The sequence below is a fragment of the Pelobates fuscus genome, chromosome 1, assembly GCF_036172605.1.
Source record: "Pelobates fuscus isolate aPelFus1 chromosome 1, aPelFus1.pri, whole genome shotgun sequence".
NCBI lineage: Eukaryota > Metazoa > Chordata > Amphibia > Anura > Pelobatidae > Pelobates > Pelobates fuscus.
Genome location: NC_086317.1, coordinates 69,196,660 through 69,220,864, shown reverse-complemented (window position 1 = coordinate 69,220,864; position 24,205 = coordinate 69,196,660). Strand labels below are relative to the sequence as shown.

The window sequence follows — 24,205 nt, the reverse complement described above, 5'->3', positions numbered from 1 at the left end:
TTGATTTTTTAACCATTTTTAGTTTACAACCAACAATTGAATTGTGAATTGTGAGCTCTTCAGTTTATGGTGACATTTGTGAGATTCAGCCTCACAATGATGGTCAATTTCCTGATGTTCCCTTCATATATAAGGGTAGACCATGGCAAAATAATTCATATTCGGAATTATATCCATGTACTTCAGAAATATCTCAAAAAGCTTCTTATCTTGTTTAACTGTCTCACTTCTGCTGATATAAATTCGGATCTGTAAAAAAACAAAGCAAGAATTAAATAAAGTGACAGATAAACCAACCAAAGAAGTAGATTAAATGTGATCATTGGTTATCTTGTTTACTTGCCACAGAACAAGTTTCTCAGTTATTATTAAAGTAGTGGAGGCCATTACGACAACTGTCCAAGCCTACCTACTCTTTATTCCATCCCTTTAACACAAACACCTGGAAGGAAATGCACAGTTACTGTTAGTAACTGGTGGAGTTCAGCAAGACCGCTGTCCCATCATACTCATCATTTCATCAATCCAACACATACACATTCAGGTGGAACATTTTAATGGTAAACTAGAGGTGGCCATTAAAGGAACACTATAGGGTCAGGAACACAAACATGCATTCCTAGTGTTAAAACCACCATCTAGCCCTCCCTGGTTCCCCATTTACTCCCCTAAATATAGTAAAATATTACCTTTATTGCAGTCCGCTGCTGCTGGCTCTGCCCCTGTTATTCCTACTGAGTGAACCAAACCAGGAAGTAACAGGGCAGTTTGTCTGGCTGACAGCCAGGGGGGTGTAACAAGATGAATTTATAAATGTCTACTGAGATTTCTACTGAGATCTGCACTTGTAAAATGAAGAAATGGACACACTCTTTACACATAAAACACTTGAGCAATCTCTAGTACTTTAGGAATCCAGAGTGTTTAAAGGAACATTATATACACCCAGATAACATTATCACATTGAAATGAATTGGGTGCAATGTCCCTGTCTGTTTAACCCTGCAATGTAAAACATTACTGTTGGAGGGGCTTCCAGGTTCTTAACAGAGTTTTACATCGAACATCTTCAAATAATTTAATTATTCCCTATACGGAAGTTTTATTATGCGTGTGGTGCTCCCATCACTCCCTCCCACTATCGCTGTGATGTTGGGGGAGGAGGAGACCTAGCCAGTTTCGTTAATGCTGGAAAAAAAGTTAGTACAAAAAGTTATTTTTTTTTATCCCTTTCAATATAGGGCGATGGAAGGGGGGTACCAATAAAGTTAGGGATACAGACACTATTGCTTTAGGGATACTGACTCATATTCCTAATGCTACAGTGTTCTTTTAACTAGTGGTGGTTATTAGGACCACTAGGCACACACACAGTGAAATCGTTCTATAAAGTTTAACAAAAGGATAATTAGACAATTACTACATAATCTTTTATTTTAGTTGTCAGATTGCAGTTATCACCTACTCACCTTGAAAGTTTCCAGAGAGCACTTGCCTTCTTTTTGTTTCTGTAATATCCTTTCCACAAATGCAACTTTCAGAAAAGCCCACAATTTGAGATAGTTTAACTTTTTACACAAAAGCACAAGTTTAATCAGCTCATCGTCAAGATATTCATGGTTGCTATACTCCAATGTCAGCTTCTAGGTTGGAGAACAAAAAACATTATAGAAGAGTCTAACACTTGCCCTCCTGACTGCATCAATCACTATATGATTTTTATTGGTCAGACATATACTTACAAATTGGGGTGGGTGGGGAGTGAACATTTCATGCCAGTTACATGCTTGCAATTTTCCAAAATTTGAAAATTAACTAATTGAAATGAAACTAAATACATTTTTCACCTCTAATTTTCTTTATTTTTCTGTGTGTATCTATATGTGTTTGTCAGTGTGTGTATATTTGTGTGTGTAACTGAGTGTTTGTGTGTATCTGTGAACAGATGTGTAGCTGTGTGTGTTTCTCTGTGTGTGGCAATGTATATATAAATATGAATATACTTTCCCAACACCAACATTACACAAAAATACATGCATGTATTCAAACAGTACACTCTTGCATACCAATGCGAACATCACATAAAAATACACAACTGCAGTCAAACAGAACCACAACAGAAAAACATCAACCTGTGTTCAAACACCAACACTATACACAAATACACTCCTGCATTCAAACATCAACATCACACGCAAATACACCCCTGAATTCACGCATGCATACTCCATAGAAAAGCACCACTACAATTTAACAAAACAATGAAAGACATTGCACAAAAATACCACCCTGCCAATATTCATGTATTCTGGTAGTAGATGGGCCTGCATTGATCCACAGTAAACAATGCAGAGCTAGATGTTCTCACTGCAGCATCCCACTACAATGAACAAAATATAGAACTAGAGACAGAGTTTCTCATCTGATATCTTATCTCTGGTCTTATGGACTCTAAACTCTGTTCTGTCCTATACACAACTGTTGTAAATAAAGTAAAAGGAATATACCATACTTGTAAAGTGTCTTTGTAATTTGGCAGGAGTTCAGTAACTGTAGATCTCAAGGACCACCTTCGATCACTGAAGTAACAACTTCTTATACTAATGTTGGAGGCAGGTATCTCTGGAAGGAGTATCCTGAATAAATCACTGTACAGCAATACTCTTTCAAACAGAAAGGTAACCTGCAAGTTCTTGGCTTCTTGTGCCAGCTTTTTCCATGACTTCCCGTCCACCACTTGCATGTGAGGATCATAAATGTGGCACTTGATAGTAAGCGTGGAAAGCGAGTATCTACAGTTTTCACACAGTATGTCCAAAATCTTATCTGAAATGCAACTGTAATTGAGGGTGAGACTATTCAGGTTATGGAAAGCAGACATTGCTTCATGGAAACAAACATCACTGTAGACAGGAATATGGCGGGTGAAGAAATCCTCAATGTTTAGCTCAGCTAAGTAGATCACATTCTCTGAAGAACTCAAGGACTTAAGAATGGTGCAGCCTTGTTCTAGGCTCATTTTGGCCCCTCGTATATTTAAGCTTTCCAGATTTTTCCCCATCTTTTTAAGGAATAGGCTGAGGCTCTGGATAAATGTATCCCTCAATTTGTTGCTCCAGATCACCCTTTCCAGTTCTAAGTGCGGAATAGAAAAACATTTTAGGCACTTGTTCTTTTTTCCCAGGTTTGCCAACAAACTTTTCATGGACATCTGGAAATCCCGGGTTAGGACAGAATTATAAACATTTAGAAACCTGATCTCCAAATTTTCCAGATATATACCAAACTTCTTGACATACCGGACTGCAGATTTAAATTCTGTTACACTGGGCATAGTCGAACGACCACCAAAAATAATAGTCCGGGACTTCCAAAGAATTGCAGAGTACAGGATTTGATTCCATTTCCGGCACACTGAAGCAGCAGATGTTCTGTCTTTGTCTCCAAGATACATGAAAATCTTCTGTAGGCACAGCTGAGGCAATGAGTCCCAACTGCTTTGACTATGATTATCCATTGGCTTGTTTATTTTCAAACTCTCACATTGGATACATTGGGAGAATCATTTCCAGGTATAAGCAGTTTCTGTAGGCTTATCTTTTGGCTTGGTTATCCTTGTATTTCCTTCAACTGGAGGTGCTTATGGATGGTATGCGAAACCTACAAAAAAAAAAAAATATTGCATAAATGTTACTGCTCTGCACTAATAAAATGAAAAATGAAGTGTAAAAACATTAAACACAATCTACAAAAAAAAAGAAAAAAATTCCACTAAACAAATTATAGAAAATAAATTAAAAAAAAAAAAGTTTTTGCTGCTAAATACAAAACAAACTTCCAATATAACTTTCCATAATCCAAAACTTGCAGTATTATTTCCATGTAGAGCACATTTATAATATACGGTACTATCAGAATGATTTAACCAGGAAGGATCCATTTAATATTTGCTAAATTTCAAGAATGTCTTAGTTATATCTGTTTATTATTTCTCAGCTCAATAGGGATGTGGGGCTTTTATTTTATGTTTTGGGGCTGATGTATACTATGGTCATTGCTGCTGTCCAGGAGTAGTGGGAGTCTGAGCGCAGGATTTTTGTGTATTTGTATTCACTCAACTTTACGCCTAGTTCAAAGTCTATATTACAAAAAGACACGAGTTCTCTATTTCAGTATATTTAAGGGAACTTTTAAAAGAGTTTTAAAACAGTGACTATGGCAAAACAAACACTTTTATACTGTCCTGTAGATATGTTATAGCAATAATTTTGTTGATGTACATTATGCAAAATGGTAAACAATAAGTGGTGGTCGGTATCATTGGAAGCATACATGAGCAGCATACAGACATAGGGGTGGACTATGGAAACCTGTTAATATTTTTAATTAAAAAGGTGTAATGGTTCCATTTTAAAAGCATGGAAATGCTAAAGAGAACGGTAACAAAATCTAAAATAACTTGAAGGTGGGAGCTCCACATTTTGTCTAATTTTGTCAATTTATTCCCTGACTGTAAGACAAATGAATCCCTACTTTGTCTTATGACATATTCTGGTTTAATTTGAATTTCAATGATATCCTAATGCAGTCAGTATGAGTATTTCACTAAGCATTTACCTTTAAGAAAATAGTAATAGTGGCAGTGTAGTGGCAGGTCCACTTTAATTATAACACCAACATAAAAATGTAAAAATGGACATCTAACCGGATTTAAGAAATGTTTAAGGAACCTATTGGCCTTTTTGTAAATGAACTTCCCGAAAGTGCCAATAGCATAGAAGATTCATCTGTCCCTTCCTATCCTGTACTGTAAGTACAATAACACGTCAGATTACCAGCCTTATCCACGCATCATTGCAGCACTTAATGCAATGTTGTGTACCATTCAAGGTGCAACTTTGACGCAAGATGCTCAACTGCTGCTCGGCATCAGATCCATATTGATAATGACGCTGTGCATCGTTCCGGCATCATATTGCTGCCCACTCATGTTCTGGCATCACTCTAATGTCGCAAGGTGCTAATGTCTGTCTATCTAGGTGCACAATGAAACTTGCTTCTGCACAATTAAATTGCTTCTTCAAATTTCAGTTTTTTGGCTTGTTCTTTGACTATCCAGATTTCTCCAATCCTGATATTTGCTTGCCTTATTGTTCTTTTGTTATTATGATATCTCGTGACCTTGACCTGCCATTGACCATTCTTACTTTTTTTTTTTTTTGTAAATCTCTTTTTTATTGAGGCGTAAAGGTATGTGGGTACATAAAAGAAGAGGGGAGACAATAAAGTTTCAAACAAGTCAGGGGTAATACAATGCAAGGCATATCATCTCTATATAGTGCTAGCCTCATTTTTTGTGTATAATATTTAGGTTACTTCAGACTGTTATTCAGTTGCTGGATATGTAAATACATGCTAAGACTAGGTTAAGGAATCTATGAGCTGTGTAAAGTCAAAATATACAAGCTGAACAGTGACACAGTACGACTTCTCCTATACAAGGCTGTCTCATGCGATGCCTCGTAGGCAGGCTAAACGATTATTGACAGTAGCAGCTTAGTTATAGTAGTTTCCGCGGTTCTGTGGTCTAGCCCAGATAGGGTGGCTGGGAGATTTAAGGCTAAGCTGTGGCCAACATGGCGCGTGTGTGGGTTTAATGTGCTTGTCATTAACAGGCTTTGTATCAAGGGTCATTTTATGTGAGCATAAGAAGACAATAGGATAATACAACAGCACATACCCCACTTATACCTATGGTGTGAGGCCTATCTAACCACATAACAGGATTAAAACTTATATGAGGCAAGAAGGTAGTTATGTAAAGCCAGTTAGTATGGCTGGAATAAGCAGGCCATGCCCAGTTCTATAAACGTGTAATATAACATGCATAGTAGTCATAGGTAAGCACTGTCTCAGGACTGATAATACAATCTAGGTTTAAAGCATAGGTAGCGAACTAAGTCATATAGCGAAGAAATACTGATAAGGTTCTATGTCCAAAAGATTCACAAGTGTTGTGCTATTTATGAGTCTGGCTAGATGTCATACTGGGACATCGGAGCTTCGCTGGGTCAAGGGGTCCTGACGGTGACTGTTTCGCAGACCTTGTGGATCAGTCCTGGCGGGGTGTACAGCTCCCGGCTTGGTCGCTGGCCCTGGCCCACCTCCTCAGCCGATCCCTTTCCGTGGCTTTGTGAGGTTTGAAGTTGGAAGGGTCCGCAGGGTGCAGGTGTGTTGCGCTGCTGTGAAGACCTCCGCCTGGCCCCAGGTCTCATGTGGGGTCTGCATCTCGGTGCCACAAACTCGGGTGTACATGTAGGCCGAGTTTTTCCCTGCTGGGGTGCCACGGAGGGCCCTGATGGTTCTGCGCCGCCAGCGGCGGTTGGGCCTCCGGCGATGTGGTCGATGCCGTGGAGATAATCTCCCCTTGACCCTCGGACCGGGTGATAGGTCGGTGGTCGGTGCTGGGCTAGGAGGGTGAGTAGTGCCCGGGGTAGGCCCGCTCTTACCCTGCTTCTCTTTTTCCCCTGTCGGGCCTTCGGGTGGCAGGAAGGGTCTCGTGAGGAGTTGCTCCCACCTGTCCCAGAATCGCTGGAATGCCAGGTCCAGGCTTGTAGGCTGCGGGTTCGTGGGCTCTGGCCTCATGAGGTGGGTTGCGTCCGCCATGTTGCCGGTTCTGGAGCATTCAGAACCCGGGCTTGAGTGAGTTGAAGGTCGATGAGCAGTGTGTGTCAGCGTGGTAGGGACCGGGATAACCCCCGCCGGTCCATAGGGGGGGGAACGGGGACTCAGATTCAGCCTTGCTGTACTTGTGGACGGCGGGAGAGCGGCCGTCTCCCCCACCGCCGCCATGCTTGTAGGCCGCAACATTAGGAGGCACTGACCCGCTGTCAAAGTCCACGTTTGTGGTGTCAATTTGCAGGTCTCAGATTCCCCAGTCGAGTGGGTTCCAACTTGAGTCAGCTCGCGGTCTCCGCTTGCCGGAAATCGGCATTAAGTTGGATCAGCTACGGGAGCAGCAGCGGCATGCGTCTGCTCCCTTCTGCGGTCAGGCCCCGCCCCCCGACCATTCTTACTTTTACCTCATACATTATCCTGATGACTTATTATCCTGGGACCGGTAATATGTTTACGTTTTTTTGTATTGACCTAGATTTGCTTGTTGGAATTTTCTATCACTCCTGACATTACCCAGGAATATGTAATGTACAGGGCATTGTAAGTGACTGTTGTAGTTTTAGTGTATTGGCATGTTATATATTCACAAATGGCTCTCAGACACTGTAGTAAAATAGAACTTCTCTTTACTTCAGTACACACACATAATGACATAACACAAGAGAGACTAACACAACAGAACAAGTGCATAACTTCACTATGCTGCCATCTACTGGAAGGTGGATTGCATAAATCCCATTACATAACACTCCTCCCCCCTAGACCTCAAAGTCTTTGAGATAACTGGGAGGTTAAATATTTTGTTTGGAACTGCTTCACCTGGACCTTCAGTTGTGCCCATCCCTTCTTCCTGTGCTCTGTCAGATGGACCACACAGAACTGGTTCTTCAACAACAACTCCTGGAGAACTGAGACCTGTATAATCCAGTGGTTCAACATCATCTGGTATCAGAGAAAACCCAGTATGACTGGGACCGGCAGCAGGCACAATCTCATCACTCCGTTCCCGAATCTGCTCGACATGCCTTCGTAATATTCTACCATCAGGAATTTGTACTTTGTATGACAAAGGTCCTGTGGCCACAAGTACTTTTGCAGGTATCCATTTAGGCCTAGAAACATAGTTCCTGACATAGACAGCACTGTCAGGTGCAAATACTCTCACAGAGAAGCATTATAGTTCTTATTGAATTGCAATTCTTGCTTCTCTTGTAACTCAGTTGTCAAATCAGGATGTAAACGATCCAGACAAGGTTTAAGAAGCCAGTTCATAAGGAACTCTGCTGGACTACTACCGGTGCTTGAGCAAGGTGTCACATGTTGTTGCAGAAGGAAATTTGCAAGTCTACGATTCCAATCTCCTTCAATATGTCTCTTTAATGAGTCTTTGGTAGTCTGAACCATACGTTCAGCTTGACCATTTGATAATGGGTGAAATGGTGCAATCGTAACATGTCGAATAAGATTACGTGCCATGAAAATTTTGAATTCTGATGAGGTAAATTGTGTTCCATTATCAGACACAATTGTATCTGGCAACCCATGTGTAGCAAACAGCCTCCTTAGAATCTTTATGACTGTGACTGAGGTAGCAGATGTAACTGGAACTTCTAACCATTTTGAAAAGGAGTCAACAACTAAAAAAAACATCTGTCCGTGAAAAGGGCCAGCAAAATCTATGTGTAAATGGGACCAAGGTGACCTAGTTACTTCCCAAGGATGTATTGAGGCTTTAGGTGGAGCATGACGAGTAGATTGGCATGGTACACAGTTCTCCACTTTTCAATTACTTCATCCATTTTAGGCCACCAAACATAACTTCTGGCTAAAGCTTTCATGCAAACTATTCCAGGATGTCCTTCATGAAAAGCATGCAATACTCGAGCTTGTCCTGTATTTGGAATTACCACTCTGTTTCCCCACAATAGGCACCCTTTATAGGCAGATAATTCATGTTGGCGCACTACAAATGGTTTGAACTTGTCTTCCACTTTTGATTTTGGCTACCCCCTCTAAACCCAGTTGAGCACAAGGGACAGCAAAGGATCCTTGGCAGACATACAAGCAATGTCACTTGCATGTAACGGAGGGTTTGGAATGGATTCCAACATGAGGACCTCAGACATAGGAGGAACAAGTAAGTCAGGAGAAGGCAAAGGTATCGGCTTAATCCATCAGCATCTGTGATATCCTTGCCAGGACGATACTTGAACTCACAATCATAGGCATTCAGCATAAGGGACCACCTGAGCATGCGTGGTGAAATTATTTGAGGAGTGGGAGTATTGCTGGTGAACAGACCCAGTAAAGGTTTATGATCTGTTATAATAGTAAACCTCCGCCCATACAAATAGTCATGAAACTTTTTTACACCGGACACAATAGCTAAAGCCTCCTTGTCAATTTGGGCGTAATTCCTCTCTGTAGTAGATAAAGTCCATGAATAAAACGCAATAGGAGCCTCAACCCCATTTCTCAAAGTGTGGCTCAATACAGCCCCTATGCCATATGGAGAAGCATCGCAGGTGAGGTTGAGCGGTTTCTCCAAATCATAGTGTACAAGCAAACTGTCAGAAGACAACAGTTTTTTAGCAGCACTGAAAGCGGTAGTATGAACGTCAGTCCACTTCCATGGAGCATCTTTATCTAGTAGACGATGCAGAGGTTCAGCAACAGTGGCTTTATCAGGCAGAAAAGAATGGTAAAAATTAAGCAACCCTAGGAAAGCTTGCAGTTCTTGTTTGTTTGTTGGAACCGGAGCTCTATGGATAGCTTCAACCTTAGAATCAGTTGGATGAATGCCCTGTGCGTCAACTCGGTAACCAAGGAAATCCACGCTGCTTACACCAAAAACACACTTTTCTTTTTTAAGTTTTAGACCAGCATCAAGAAAACGTTGTAAAACAAGTTGTAGCTGTGCAGCCAATGACTGTATAGAATCTGCTCCAATAAGAACGTCATCAAAATAAGGCACTACACCTGGTCCAAATAAGAGGTCCTCCATTAAATTCTGGAATATGCCAGGAGCAATGGAAACTCCAAACTGCAAACGTCTTACTCGGAAATCTCCTTTGAGTGTTATTATCGTTTGTGCATCAGCAGCCTCATCATCCACAGGTAACTACTGGTAGGCTTGAGCCATATCCAACTTGGCAAATACTTTTCCTTTTGCCAAAGTAGTAAGAATTTGATTAACAGCTGGAATTTGATAGGGATGCTCTTGCAATGCTTTGTTGATTGTACATTTGTAGTCAGCACAGATTCTGACATCCCCATTTGGTTTCATCACCGGAACTATAGGTGTACACCACTGTGGGTGTGTTACGGGTTCAAGTATACCTTGTTCCACAAGACGTGTAATCTCAGCATCTATTTCTGGTCTGAGAGCAATTTTGCATGGCTTCATCTGAATTGAGGGTACTGTTGACTCTAATACAAAAGAAACAGGAGGGCCTTTAAACATGCCAAGACCTTCTTCAAAAACTGCACTAAATTTATCAATCACATTCTGTAGAATATCTGTGGATACATTATTAACTCCAGTTAACGAAATTCCTAAGGGTTCAAACCACTCTCTACCTAGCAAACTTGCTCTTTGTCCCTTAGTAATTATTAAACGTAAGTGTCCTCTGAATTTACCATATTTTACTGGTATAAAACAAGCCCCTTTAACATTCACAGCCTGTTTGTTGTAGTCCACGAGATGAGTATCACAAGGTACTATTGAAGGAGAATTATGAGGCCATAACAAGGTATATGTCTCTTCTGAAATCAAAGAATATGCGCACCCAGAATCTACTTCCATTTTGCACGGAACATCTTGCAGCATAATTTCAGTGTAAACCTTCAGTCCTGATGGCGAATTTTCCACTTTATTCACATAGTCATTTGAGTAAACACCTGTAGTCATTTCACTATCTGAAACGGTATGTGGAGTATTAAAAGAGTGCGCTGTGGTTTATATTTTATTCACATTCTTATAGTTGGTCTGAATTCCACTGGCTTGTCTTTGACAAACTGTCTATATGTGACCTGTACTTTTACATGTGTGGCAAACTGCATTTCGAAAACGACATGTATTACGCCTGTGTTTTCCACCGCAACTATAACAAGTTCCTTTAAATGGAGCTGTGACATCAGTGAGTGGTGAAATGTCTTTTGATTTAACATCAGTCTTCTTCACTAGATTTATTTCAGGTGGGTTCTCTTTGCTGGAGGAGGATTGTATCTCTTTTGAATGGACATATGCAGCCTGATTTGCGAGCGCTTCCTCTTGTGCAATAATAAAAGTTAAATTGCAAGTCTCCTCTGCAGTGCTTCATCTTGCACCTCACACACAAGCCTATCCCTTAACAAGGATTCTAAGCTGGCACCAGAATTGCAATTTTCAGAGAGCCTGTGCAGGTCTGCAATGTATGCTGCAATGCTTTCACCTGGTTTCTGATTTCGTCTATTGAAATGGAAACGCCTCACTGTTTCAGATGGGGTGGGTGCTAAATGATTTTTTAACAATGCCAGTATTTCTTCAAATGAGTAGTCTTGTAGTTTAGCAGGAGATATCAGTGAGCGGACAGTATCAAAAGGCTTGGATCCAATAACACTCAGCTCTCTTCTGAATTGCATCAACCACCTTATTAGCTTCCATGAAAAACACTAACCTGTCAGCATATGAGTCCCATGAGGATGTATTAGCCAGATCAAATTCCTCCATGTGTCCCAGAGAAGCCATGCTGGAGATATATGTAGATAATAGATTTCCAAAAGAAAAGTGTTACTTCCTCACTCAGGCTGATCTTATTTCCTTTATATATATTCTGCAGTGTCCATTTACTGACATCCCATCCTCGTCACCAGTTTAGAGTATTAGCATGTTATATATTCACATAATGGCTCTCAGACACTGTAGTAAAATAGAACTTTTCTTTTCTTCAGCATACACACATAATGACATAACACAAGAGACACTAACACAACAGAACAAGTGCATAACTTCACTATGCTGCCATCTACTGGAAGGTGGACTGCATAAACCCCAATACATAACAGTAGTAGTAATCGATTGGAGTCTTCATTCACTGATAGAATGTTGTTGCAATACTTTTAACATTGAAGGTTCCTGTGCTGGGCAGAATTAAAGGTGTGTTTATGATCTCTCTGTCTGATGCAAAATAATTGAATAGAGGTCTAACAGAGAAATATGCAGTGACTGGGTGACAAAATTACAGCAAACCAGAAGAGGTTAAAGAAGTTCTAAACATAATTTTTCCTGATACCTTGTGACGGTACCGCTGGCTGTCTGTGAATTGCCCTCTTCTATATTTGTAGATTCCCCAGAATAAAATGTGTGTTTCTCCATGTAGTTTTATTTTAACTGTGTAATATTCCTTTTGACTGCGCGTGGGCGCTCCGGCGCACGGAGCCTGTGCGCCTCCCAAACGAGGACCACCCCGTTGCCCCATTAGAACGTTCCCACCAATTAATCAGAACGTTCGCACTTGCAACATTGGTGTGAAACCGCAAGGGAAGTAATTAATGAGCGCTCCCCTGGGTGGCCACCAGGGGGAGCATTCGGATGCTTCCCTTGCGGGGGCTTTGCTCTGGGACTCCAGGGATGGGTCCCTGATGTTGGTAGGAATATCTTCTGGGGTACTGGTGGTCCGGATTACCCTAACCTACTCCTAAAGGAGCCATAATAACTGTTACCTTACCCGGGGGCTGAAAGATCAGGATCATAGCTGCCCAAAGAGCGCTATCCTCGGGGTCTGCCTCAGTGTATTTTAAATGGTTCCTGATCGGCTGAAGGAAGGGAATTAGTGGAGGTAACGGTATGCCATAACACCAGAGGCATACCGAAGGCGGTTTTCGAGAGTTGAAAAAGGCAGATAAAGACTCACATGCCGAGTGGGCTTGTAGGTTGCAGCGGGCGGCCCTTGGCTGGGTGCAAGCCAGCAAGGCTCGATCCATGGAAGATGTGATACAAATGTTGCTCATGGAACAATTCTATGATGGGGTAACAACGGATGTACAGGAGTGGGTAAGACACCGCAATCTTGTATCCCTCACAGAGGCGGCTAGGAAGGCGGATGAGTACCTAGATGCACGCAGGTCACAGAAACCGGTAGCCCCAAAAGTCACGATGAAAACCTTTGGGGGAACAAACTACCCCCCTGTACCACCCCGACAGCTACCACCACCACCACCGGCTGTGCAACCATGTTTCCGCCAACCTAGCTCTGGGCCCTGTCATCACTGCCAGAAGTGGGGGCATTACAAAATAGAGTGCCCACAACTCCAAGACCGATCCTCATGGATCCGACCAGGGCCCCCACCACCCCCGAGAGCCGCTGCCCATCACTACCAGGAGGAGCCACCAGTTGCTTATGGCTCCGCGGTTCCTGTCACCACCATAGAACAGTGGGAGGTACTACACGAAGCTAACCCACTACAAGCCCATGCCGATAATCGCCAGCACCACAGACAGACGGTATACCTGGAGGGAAAAGCAGTACAGGGGCTCCGAGACTCTGGTGCCACTATAACCCTGGTCAAAAGCCACTTGGTCGCTGACAAGGCTAAGACTAACCGGACTATAGCCGTCAGAGTTGCTGGGGGAGCCGTCTACCGGCTGGACACTGCCAACGTCCATTTGCATTGGGGAGCGGGGGCAGGGAGGGTGGAGGTGGGGTTGATGCCCCAGTTACCCGCAGAGGTGGTACTGGGAAATGATTTGGGAAAGCTCACATCTGCTTTTGAGCCACAACCCACCACCACTGAGGAAGCACACCCAGTGGTCACCCGACAACAGGCCCGCACCCAGGACTACAACACACTGACGGAGGTCCAGGTAAGAGAACCTTCCCCTTCCCTAGACTGTGTCCCCTGGTCCCACCCTAACGAATTTGCAGCAGAGGTGATAACTGACCCTACCTTGCAAGTATATAGAGATAAAGTCACCTCTGATCACCCTGGGGCAGAGGGGGAAAGATTTGTATGGGAGGGACAGCTGTTATACCGGGAGTCCGACAAGAAAGTAGAGGGGTCAGACCCGATTGTGTTAAGACAATTAGTGGTACCACAGAGGTACCGAGCCGAATTGCTGCGGATAGCACACGACATTCCGCTATCCGGGCATTTAGGGGTTAGTCGGACCAGATACCGACTGACGCAAAATTTATTTTGGCTGGGAGTTAGCCAGGAAGTACGGAAGTATTGTAATACCTGTGACACGTGCCAGAGGGTGGGGAAGAGGGGAGACCGGCATAAAGCAAAACTGCATCCGCTACCGATAATTGAGGAACCCTTCCACCGAATAGCGGTGGATATCATAGGTCCCCTCCGGAAACCTAGCCCTTCCGGCAAGAGGTACATCCTCACGGTGGTAGACTACGCTACCCGATACCCCGAGGCAGTGGCCCTGACAAATATCCACGCTGAGACAGTGGCCGAGGCCCTGATGCAGATCTTCTCCCGGGTAGGGTTACCTAGGGAGATCATCTCGGATCAGGGTACTCAGTTTACTGCCGAGATCACCCAACAACTCTGGAGGCTGTGCAATGTTAAGTCCATTATTAGTGCCCCATACCACCCCCAGACCAACGGGCTCTGTGAAAGGTTCAGTGGCACCTTAAAGCAAATGCTCCGAACCTTTGCTGAGACCCATAAGGACTGGGAGCGATTCCTGCCGCACCTCCTCTTTGCTTACAGGGAAGTGCCTCAGGAATCAACGGGGTTTTCCCCATTTGAGTTATTATTTGGGAGGAGGGTAAGAGGACCCCTAGATCTCATCCGAGAACATTGGGAGGGAGACCGGAGTGCAGACGGTACCCCCATCATACCCTATGTGTTGGCACTTCGGGACCGACTGGAGGCCCTAACTAAGACAGTAGGAGAGAACCTCCAGGCGGCCCAGACGCGTCAGCGTACGTGGTATGATCGGGGCGCCAGGGACCGTAGCTTACAGGTGGGACAGAAAGTTTTAATTTTAAAACCTGTCCGACATGATAAGCTGCAGGCCGCATGGCAAGGCCCTTATAAAGTCGTGGAACAGAGATGTGACACCACTTACATAATTGGCCCCTGCACAGGAACTGGAGGGCGACGCATGCTCCATGTGAACATGCTAAAGCCCTACCGGGAACGTTCAGAGGAGGTGACAGCGATTTGTGCACCCACCTCCGACGAGTGTGACAGCCTTCCCCTTCCAGATCTGCTGGAAGATGGGAAGCTGTCTGGAGATTTAGGAGAAGCTGCACTGGGAGACCGGCTGAGTCCACAGGAGCGTATCGAGGTACAGCAGCTGTTGCGAGAGAAGCAAGAAACTTTCTCTAATGTACCTGGGTACACTCCTCTGGCAACTCACCGGGTTGAGACCCCAGGGCAACTACCCATGCGCCAGACCCCCTACCGCATCCCAGAAGCGGTGAGAGAAAACATGCGCAAGGAGATCGATGAGATGCTCCAACTGGGGGTGATAGAGCCCTCAGATAGCCCATGGGCCTCTCCGGTAGTCCTCGTGCCGAAGCGAGACGGTACGACTCGCTTCTGCGTGGACTATAGGAGATTAAATGAGAAAACCGTGTCAGACGCCTATCCTATGCCCCGGATAGACGAGTTACTAGACAGAATGGCCAGGGGCCAATACCTCACCACTATTGACTTGTGTAAAGGATATTGGCAAATCCCCCTGGCCCCAGACGCCATCCCGAAGTCGGCCTTTGTCACCCCATTTGGCTTGTATCAGTTTAAGGTCATGCCATTTGGGATGAAAAACGCCCCAGCTACCTTCCAGAGGATGGTAGATCGACTTCTGGATGGATTCCAGGACTATACCTGTGCCTACCTGGACGATATTGCTATTTTTAGCAATATGTGGCAAGAACACTTGGCTCATATAGGAGCTGTACTAGACAGGATAAGGGAAGCTGGTTTGACCCTGAAGCCGGCTAAGTGTAGTATCGGAATGGCTGAGGTGCAGTACCTGGGACATAGAGTAGGGTGCGGTAAACAGAAGCCCGAACCTGCCAAAGTAGAGGCCGTAGCCCAGTGGCCCACCCCTAGGACTAAGACCCAGGTGTTAGCGTTTCTAGGGACAGCTGGGTATTACAGGAAGTTTGTCCCCAATTATAGCGCCCTGGCCAAACCCCTCACAGACCTGACCCGTAAGAACCTTCCCCGCCAAGTAAACTGGACCCCGGAGTGTGAGCAGGCATTCCAACACCTGAAAAATGCACTGATAAATGCCCCTGTCTTGGCAGCCCCCAATCCAACTAAACGATTTCTTGTTCACACAGACGCTTCTATGTTTGGATTGGGAGCAGTACTGAGCCAAGTCGGGGCCGATGGCGGAGAACATCCCATGGCTTACATCAGTCGCAAGCTGTTACCTAGAGAAGTAAGCTACGCTGCCATCGAAAAAGAATGCCTGGCTGTGGTGTGGGCCCTAAAGAAACTGCAGCCCTATCTGTACGGACAGCCCTTTTCCTTGCTCACGGATCACAACCCGTTAGTATGGCTGAACCGGGTGGCTGGGGACAATGCCAGGCTGCTGCGCTGGAGTTTGGCGCTGCAGCCCTTTGACTATAATATCCAGTACCGACCGGGTAAGCAGAATGGAAATGCTGACGGGTTGTCCAGACAAACTGACCTAGAAAAATGATCCGTGAGCCCCGGACATCCCCAAGCCGATCCGTGTTGGATCAGACTGTATATGCCGGCTTGTGGGCAAGGGGGAGCAGTGTAGCGGAACCCTATTGTGGCTGTCCTCCCTGTATTGTGGATTGCCCTCATCTACCCTACCCTGGCCCTAAAGACAAATACTGTGCCTGGCCCTTGGATTACCTCAGGGCAGTGTTGCTACTTCAAATGGGCACTTCGGATACCGTCGAAGTGCCGAAGTAACCGTCGAAGCTGTCGAAGTGCACGGCATCGAACAAAGGACCACGTGGCGGCGGCCATTTTAACTCCGAACATCGCTGACCCGTACCATCGACTCCACTTCGACACTTCGACTAACGTCGAAGTACCGGCCGCACTTCGAACGGGACTTAGACATTTTTATGCCAGAAATTGACCGACCGCACAGCTCAAATCTATGGAACTATTTTGGGCAGGAAAATGTGCTTGCGGTCGGTCATAAAGGGACCTCCAACTAACTTTTGATCTGCTGGAGGGATTGGGACGATTTTTGAGAGGATTACTAATTAAAGGCTGCTGATTCTGAAAATGCATGTTTTATGTTTGTAGCACAAATATTATAGAAGTTATGAATATTGTGTAAAAGTTATGTTTGAAACTGTACAATAATGGGATTATGTGTCACACTAAGGGGAGGGGATGTGTGGGTTGTACCCAAGATACCATTGGTTGTTTTATGCCTCCCCCTGGGTGTGGCTTGTCTGTGTACAGTTGTAATAAAAGGCAGGCTGGATGTACCAGCCAGCAGTTCTGTTCCTGAAACTGTGTGTCGTCCAGTTATTGGGATTGCTGTGGGGATATCGCTGTGTTATTTTGCCTGCTGGAAACTCTGCCTATGGATTTACTATTGCCTTGTTCCTGAGCCTTCCTGGGATCGTCAGTGGAGAATAGCTGTGGGATATCAGCTCTCCGCTACATACAGTATTTAACCCCTGCTGCTGGACGTGTAACTAGAGTACTAACAAAATCGTAATTTATTGTTCATTCATATAACAAATGTGCTACTACAAGTTTTATTGACATACACTAAATCCACTCACAGATTTTGATCTTCAGATTTAGGACAAATCAGCACAAATGCTTAGATCAAGAGAAAGCCCACTATGATATGTCATATTCAACATTTCTCCAAAAATGAATCACCCATATTTACCAGTTGTACTTCTTAATTCATGCACCATTTCAACAGAATAATGTGAATCATAATTCTTAGCTTCAAGAGCTACCCACATCAACAAATACTCAGCAATGTAGAAAGTTACCAATTACTTACCTTTGCTGCTCCTAACATCCAGGTGCCAACATGAAAACACAAATACAGTAATGGCCTACCTGAAGCTAGCATAGCTGATTTTGTTATTGATGTGATGTCATAAACTGGCTCTCATGTCATGTCTCATTTTTGCCTTAGCTGTCCATAACAATTCTGTATTCAGCAAGTAAACTCCCCAATGTTTTGTACTTATACATACCTCACAGCTTTCGAAGGTATACGATCGGGACCAGGTGGGCATGCTTTGGGGGGAGCAGAGCCAAGCTGTTCATGCTTTTGGGGGACTTGCATCACTGGAGATGGTCAAATGGGTAGCCCAACTGAATAAATGACTACAGAAGAGCAGTGGTGTATTTTGGATTTGTGCTGCCCTAGGCATGACTTAATTCAGGCACCCCCCTAATCTAAATCTGCCCCACCAATTTGTGTCAAGGCTACCTTTTTGACTGAAAGACACACACCCTCATTGATACATGCACTGACATAAACTCACTGACTGATACACAGTCATTGGCGCACACACACACACAGTCATTGGCACACACATTGTTTAGCCAACACATACTTTCACTGACAGACACACTTTGACACACCCACTCACTGACAGACACACAGTCTCAGAAACAAACACACTGACACACACTCACAGACACACACATCCTAACTGATTTGACTGACTCTGACAGGCACACACACATTCACTCACTTACACACACACACTGACAGCTACAAGCACTCACTCACAGACCGACACAAACACACATTCACTGACAGAAACACGCACTGACAGACACTGACTGCTGCTGGGCTGGCTGGGCAGGCTCCTCACTGGCTTTGCTGGGGCTGCTGTTACTGCCTCGGCTAACTCTGCTGGCAGTGCGGGCGCTTTATGGAGGCGGCAAGGGAACTGAGCTATGCTTGCTTAGCTCCCTCGCGCACTGCTTAGTGATGCCAGGGGCCGGAGTGACATCATACTCCGGCTCCCAGCATCACAGAAGGGCGCGCGAGGAAGCAGGAAGTGGTGAGGACAGCGCTCCCTCACCGCCAGTTTAACACTTCGGGGGGTCTTATGGTTGCCAGACGGCCAGCTCTTGGTCCCCCCAGGACATGAGGCTTCAAGGCATTTGCTGCCACCCCCTTAAAGTGCAGCCCTAAGCAAATGCCTTGTTTGCCTTGTGGTAAATACAGCCCTGCAGAAGAGTGCTGTTGAACCCTAGTCTCAGGCTACTAATGCACTTATGCTGGTGCTTGCTGGGGACAGTTCCTTGGTTTCTCTAGATTTGAGGCACTAGGGAAATTGGCTTTGTTCCAACTAAATAGGGATAGTTGAGAGGCCTGTTTATATGTTGGTAAAGGCTCCAGGAGTAGGCAACCTTCAGTACTCCAGATGTTGTGGACTACATCTACCTTGATGCTTTGCCAACATTATGGCTATGAGAACATTATGGGCAATGTAGTCCACTACATCTGGAGTGTCAAAGTTTACCTACCACTAGTATAGGCAGTGTCACATGTGCTCATACTATAGGTTACAATTACCAGATTTTACTATTAGTCATGATTTTATTAAAGATACAGAAGCCAGTCACTTGAGTCACCGTCCTAGACATAGAAACATAGAAACATAGAATGTGACGGCAGATAAGAACCATTCGGCCCATCTAGTCTGCCCAGTTTTCTAAATACTTTCATTAGTCCCTGGCCTTATCTTATAGTTAGGATAGCCTTATGCCTATCCCACGCATGCTTAAACTCCTTTACTGTGTTTTTTACTATTTGCCACATCTGCGAAGTACCACAGTGGTTTCTTGAATTTTTTGAACTTTTAAATAATCCCATTTCTTTTGGACTCCATTTAAATTGCTCCAGTCTGATAATGACTCCTTTACACATATTCTAATTTTAGAAAAGTCTGTTTTTCTAAAGTCTAAAACTTTTGTTTTTGTGTGGTGTGACTCAGTCACTGTTCTTATATTAAACCACACTGACTGATGATCACTGGATCCTAAACTTTCACCTACAGTAATATCTGATACCAAATCTCCATTTGTTAACACTAAATCTAGTATGGCCTCTTTACGAGTTGGCTCCTCAACGACTTGTTTTAGAGACAATCCCAGTAGGGAGTTTAGAATATGTGTGCTCCTGGCACAAGTAGCTATTTTTGTTTTCCAATTCACATCAGGAAGATTAAAGTCACCCATGATGATAACTTCCCCCTTCATTGTCATTTTAGATATTTCTTCAACTAGTAGATTATCTAACTCTTCAATTTGTCCTGGGGGCCTATAAATCACACCTACACGAGTTACTGTGTGATTACCAAATTCTAACGTAACCCAAACGGACTCTATGTTCGCCTCACTAACCTTTATTAGGCTAGATTTTATGCTATCCTTTACATACAGGGCCACCCCTCCCCCTTTCTTGCCTTCCCTGTCTTTTCTATATAAAGAGTACCCTGGTATTGCTATGTCCCAGTCATTTTTCTCATTATACCATGTCTCAGTAACAGCGACTAAATCTACACTATCAGTTGCCATTATTGCCACAAGTTCATGGATCTTATTCCCTAAACTGCGAGCATTTGTAGACATGACTCTAAGCTTATCATTTTTTTAACACACTTGCTACAGGCACCTTCTGTCCTTGTTTTGGGGGACAATTGGATTGATGTTTTATCACCCTTTTGCCCCCCCCTCCTAGTTTAAATACATCCTAGCAAAACCTCTGAACTGCTCACTGAGAAAATTTGTTCCCTTTTGAGAAAGATGCAAACCATCTTTTTTGTACAGTTTATTTCCATTCCAAACAGAGCTACCATGAGCAATAAAGCCAAATCCTTGCTCCCGACACCATTCACCAAGCCACAAGTTAAAGTCCCTAATACGCATCCGCCTGTCGTTCTGAGTGTTATGCACAGGCAGAACTTCAGAGAATGACAGTGTGGAAGCAACCTGCCGTATATCATTGGCAAAAACACTAAAAACTTCCTTAACCTCTGATACCTCATTGCAAGCCAAGTCATTTGTCCCTAAATGGACAAGTACATCCAATTCCCCTTCTTGCTTTGCTTGCTTAACAATATTACAGATACGCCTCCTGTCTCTGTGAGCAGTAGCTCCAGGAAGACACCTCACAAGACCACCATTGTCCATCTCCACACCTCTTATGATGGAATCCCCCAACAACAACTGCTTTCTATTAGGCCTCGCCATAGTCTTCAAGCCTCTCTGCACAACACCACTAGCCTCAGTGCCTCTCTGCACAACACCACTAGCCTCAGTGCCTCTCTGCACAACACCACTAGCCTCAGTGCCTCTCTCCACAACACCACTAGCCTCAGTGCCTCTCTGCACAACACCACTAGCCTCAGTGCCTCTCTGCACAACACCACTAGCCTCAGTGCCTCTCTGCACAACACCACTAGCCTCAGTGCCTCTCTGCACAACACCACTAGCCTCAGTGCCTCTCTGCACAACACCACTAGCCTCAGTGCCTCTCTGCACAACACTACTAGCCTCAGTGCCTCTCTGCACAACACCACTAGCCTCAGTGCCTCTCTCCATGACACCACTACACTCTGAAAGTGCAGAAAATGAATTATGTAGAGCAACAGACTGTGCAATATGCCTTTTATCCACAACTCCAAGTCTACCAGATCCTACAGTAATCCATCTGCCATTCCTAGTATGTCTCTGTGGCAGTGGCTTTGCAGCAGTTCCAGCCTGAGTTTGTTTACCAGATAATTTACAAATCTCAGACTTCAAAAATACAATCTCCTGCCGCAAGATAGAGAACTGTCTACAGATTAGACAACAACCAAACCTCCAAAAAGTGGAACGTGAAACAAATGCAAAGCAACTATTACACTGAACTAAGTCTGCCATTCCAATGAGGTGAATAATTTAAATCAAACAAACCTTAGCTTTTTATTTATCCTCCTGAATACCTCATATTACCTCCAGTTTATCTCCAGAATATCTCCAACCACACACACACTTAGAAGCAACTCTCCAGAATATCTATATACACACACACACACACACACACACACACACACACACACACACACACACACACACACACACACACACACACACACACACACACACACACACACACACACACTTAGAAGCAACACTTAGATGGAGCAACCAAGCTAGATTAGCCAAGCTAATGACAACTACCCTTATATACTCCTAAAATCACCTCCCACTAGGAATGTTTAACACCTGGGTAGGCCTCTGCTTATTAGCAAACAATAGCTAATTTACACAGCAATCAATAGCAAGTAGCTACCACTTCATTGACATGAAGCTCGTATGAGCAGGATCCTCTTCAGCCTATTGTTCCTGTAAGTTTTTGTAATTGTCTCGTTTATTGTTAAATCTCCCCCTCTGATAATATTGTAAAGCATTATGGAATATGGTAGCGCAATATAAATACCAATAATAATAATGAAGTTGTCTGGCTGCAGTGGCCATATTCTTTTAACCCTGCAATGTAAAAATGTTTAGAACTCGCAATGTTTACATACCAGGGTTAAAGGAACACTATAGTGTTAGGAATACATGAATACATGCAGTAGCAGTATAGGTTCCGGGCAGCCCCCCTCAGAGTGAAGTTAAAGAGTGTTTAAACTTACCTTTTCTCCATTGTTGCATTGGCCTTGCCATTGGGAGGCTATTGAGCATTCTCTGCAAAACAAATCAATGCATCTCTCTGGGGAGCATTCAGCATCTCCATGCAAATCATGGAGATGCTGAACGTAGGTGCAGCACACAGTGCAACATCAACATAGGAAACACCTCTAGTGGCTATCTGAGTGACTGCATCTAGAGGTGTTACTAGGCACCAAAGTAAATGCCACCTTTTTTCTGAAAAGGCAGTGTTTACATTGAAATGCCTGCAGGGTCATGCTATAGACACCAGAACCACTACATTGTGCTGTAGTGGTTCTGGTAACTATAGTATCCTTTAAGTCCACCTCTTGTATCAGTCATACTGACAGCATCTAGAGGCACTTTCGCTCTACTGACTGAAGTAAAAGCTCTTTCGTTGTATGGATGTGGAAGCCCCCATAGGAAAGTGTTGATTCAATGCTTACCCATGAGAATCACTGAGGGAGCCTTGGCGCTGGAAATAGATAAGTAAAACTTGGATTGTTTTTACATTTTATTGCAAATGGGGGTGGGGCCCTATGTTTAGATGTAGTGAAGGGACACTAGAGCATTATAAATACAGGTTTAGTGTTAGGAATACACCTGTATATAGATCTAGGGAAGGGACACTATAGGGTTAGGAATACAGATTTGTATTCCTAATACGATAGTGTTCCTTTAACTCTCAACTCATCAAGTCTTTCAGGAGTGGACAGCAGCCGAAGGAAGGAACACAGGAGGTAGATCTGGCAGCCAGGGACAATTGAAACACATTTGTTATGGTGGTGGGAGTGCTCAATTGTATTATATTTTTTCTTTAATTACCAACCAGTAGCTTTAGTACCAAAAATGTATTTACTTTGTGTTGTTTGCTTTGATGGACAGTATATCAAATAGCACAAGTTTTTGAAACATGATCAATACCATGGGTGCCCAATAAGTCAACCGTGATCTACCAGTCGATCTTTAATTACACATGGGGCGAGGGGCTGGGCAGCACTACCTGATCCTAGATGAGCAGGAAGGTACACCTTCCTCCAGTGATTCCTGGCAGCGGAAGGATTCCTGGGTGCGAGCTCGGGGGTAGGGCATTGAGGCTGGGGCCAGCAGCAGGGAGCAGGAAGCAGCCTTCATTAATTGTGAGTGGAATGTTTGCTTGCTGATATTGTTGTTGTTTTTTTTTTTTTAATGGATACTGCTGTAAGGGTGTGGGCAGGGATTTTGTAGAGGGGAGCAGGGGTTTTGTAAAGGGGGGGGAATTGGTTTTGTAGAGAGGTGAAAAGAGTTTTGTACAGGGGTGACGGTATTTGTAGACAGGGGCATGGGTTTTGTGGAAAGGAGTAATAGGGGTTTTGTAGAAGGGGTGACAGGGATTTTGTAGAGGGGGTGCAGGTTTTTTTTAAGGCAACACAGGGGTTTTGTAAAAGGGGACAGGGGTTTTGTGGAAGGGAGTGACAGGAGTTTTGTAGGGTACAGGAGTTTAGTAAAGGGAGGTCAGGGTTTTTGTAGAAAGGTGAGAGGGGTTTTGTAGAGGGGTCAAAGAGGTTTTATATAGGGGGGATAGGGGTTTTGTAGACAGGGGCATGGGTTTTGTGGAAAGGGATGACAAGGGTTTTGTAGAAGGGGTGACAGGTTTTATAGAGGGGGCAGTTTGTTTGTTTTTAAAGGGGTGACAGGGGTTTCGTAAAGGGGAACAAGGTTTTTGTGGAGGGTGAAATAGGTTATTAGAGGGGGACAGGGATTTTGTAGGTGTCGTGACAGGTTTTGTAGAGAGGTGACAGGTTTTGTAGAGAGGTGACAGGGGTATGTAGAGTTGGAGTAGGGTTTTTTTTAGAGGTGGGGCAGGGGTTTTGTAAAGAGGGACAGGGGCTTAGGGGTTTTGTAGAGGGGTGACACG

The 24,205-nt window shown here is 44.1% G+C and overlaps 1 protein-coding gene across 5 annotated transcripts; it reads right to left on the bottom strand.

Annotated features, from left to right (window-relative positions):
• Positions 1-23,345, bottom strand: FBXO39 (F-box protein 39). 5 transcript variants are annotated; one of them, XM_063443796.1, is made up of 4 exons: positions 23,312-23,345; positions 2,513-3,660; positions 1,470-1,643; positions 1-249 (listed from the first exon to the last, which is right to left on the bottom strand). In XM_063443796.1, the coding sequence occupies exons 2-4, from the start codon at positions 3,515-3,517 to the stop codon at positions 124-126; spliced, it is 1,305 nt and encodes a 434-aa protein (XP_063299866.1). In that variant the 5' UTR covers positions 3,518-3,660; positions 23,312-23,345; the 3' UTR covers positions 1-123. The 5 variants fall into 5 exon arrangements, with proteins under 5 accessions (XP_063299866.1, XP_063299849.1, XP_063299875.1 ...); XM_063443779.1 differs by lacking the exon at positions 23,312-23,345 and adding an exon at positions 11,337-11,451; XM_063443805.1 differs by lacking the exon at positions 23,312-23,345 and adding an exon at positions 11,112-11,156.
• Between the last annotated feature and the right edge of the window lie 860 nt (positions 23,346-24,205).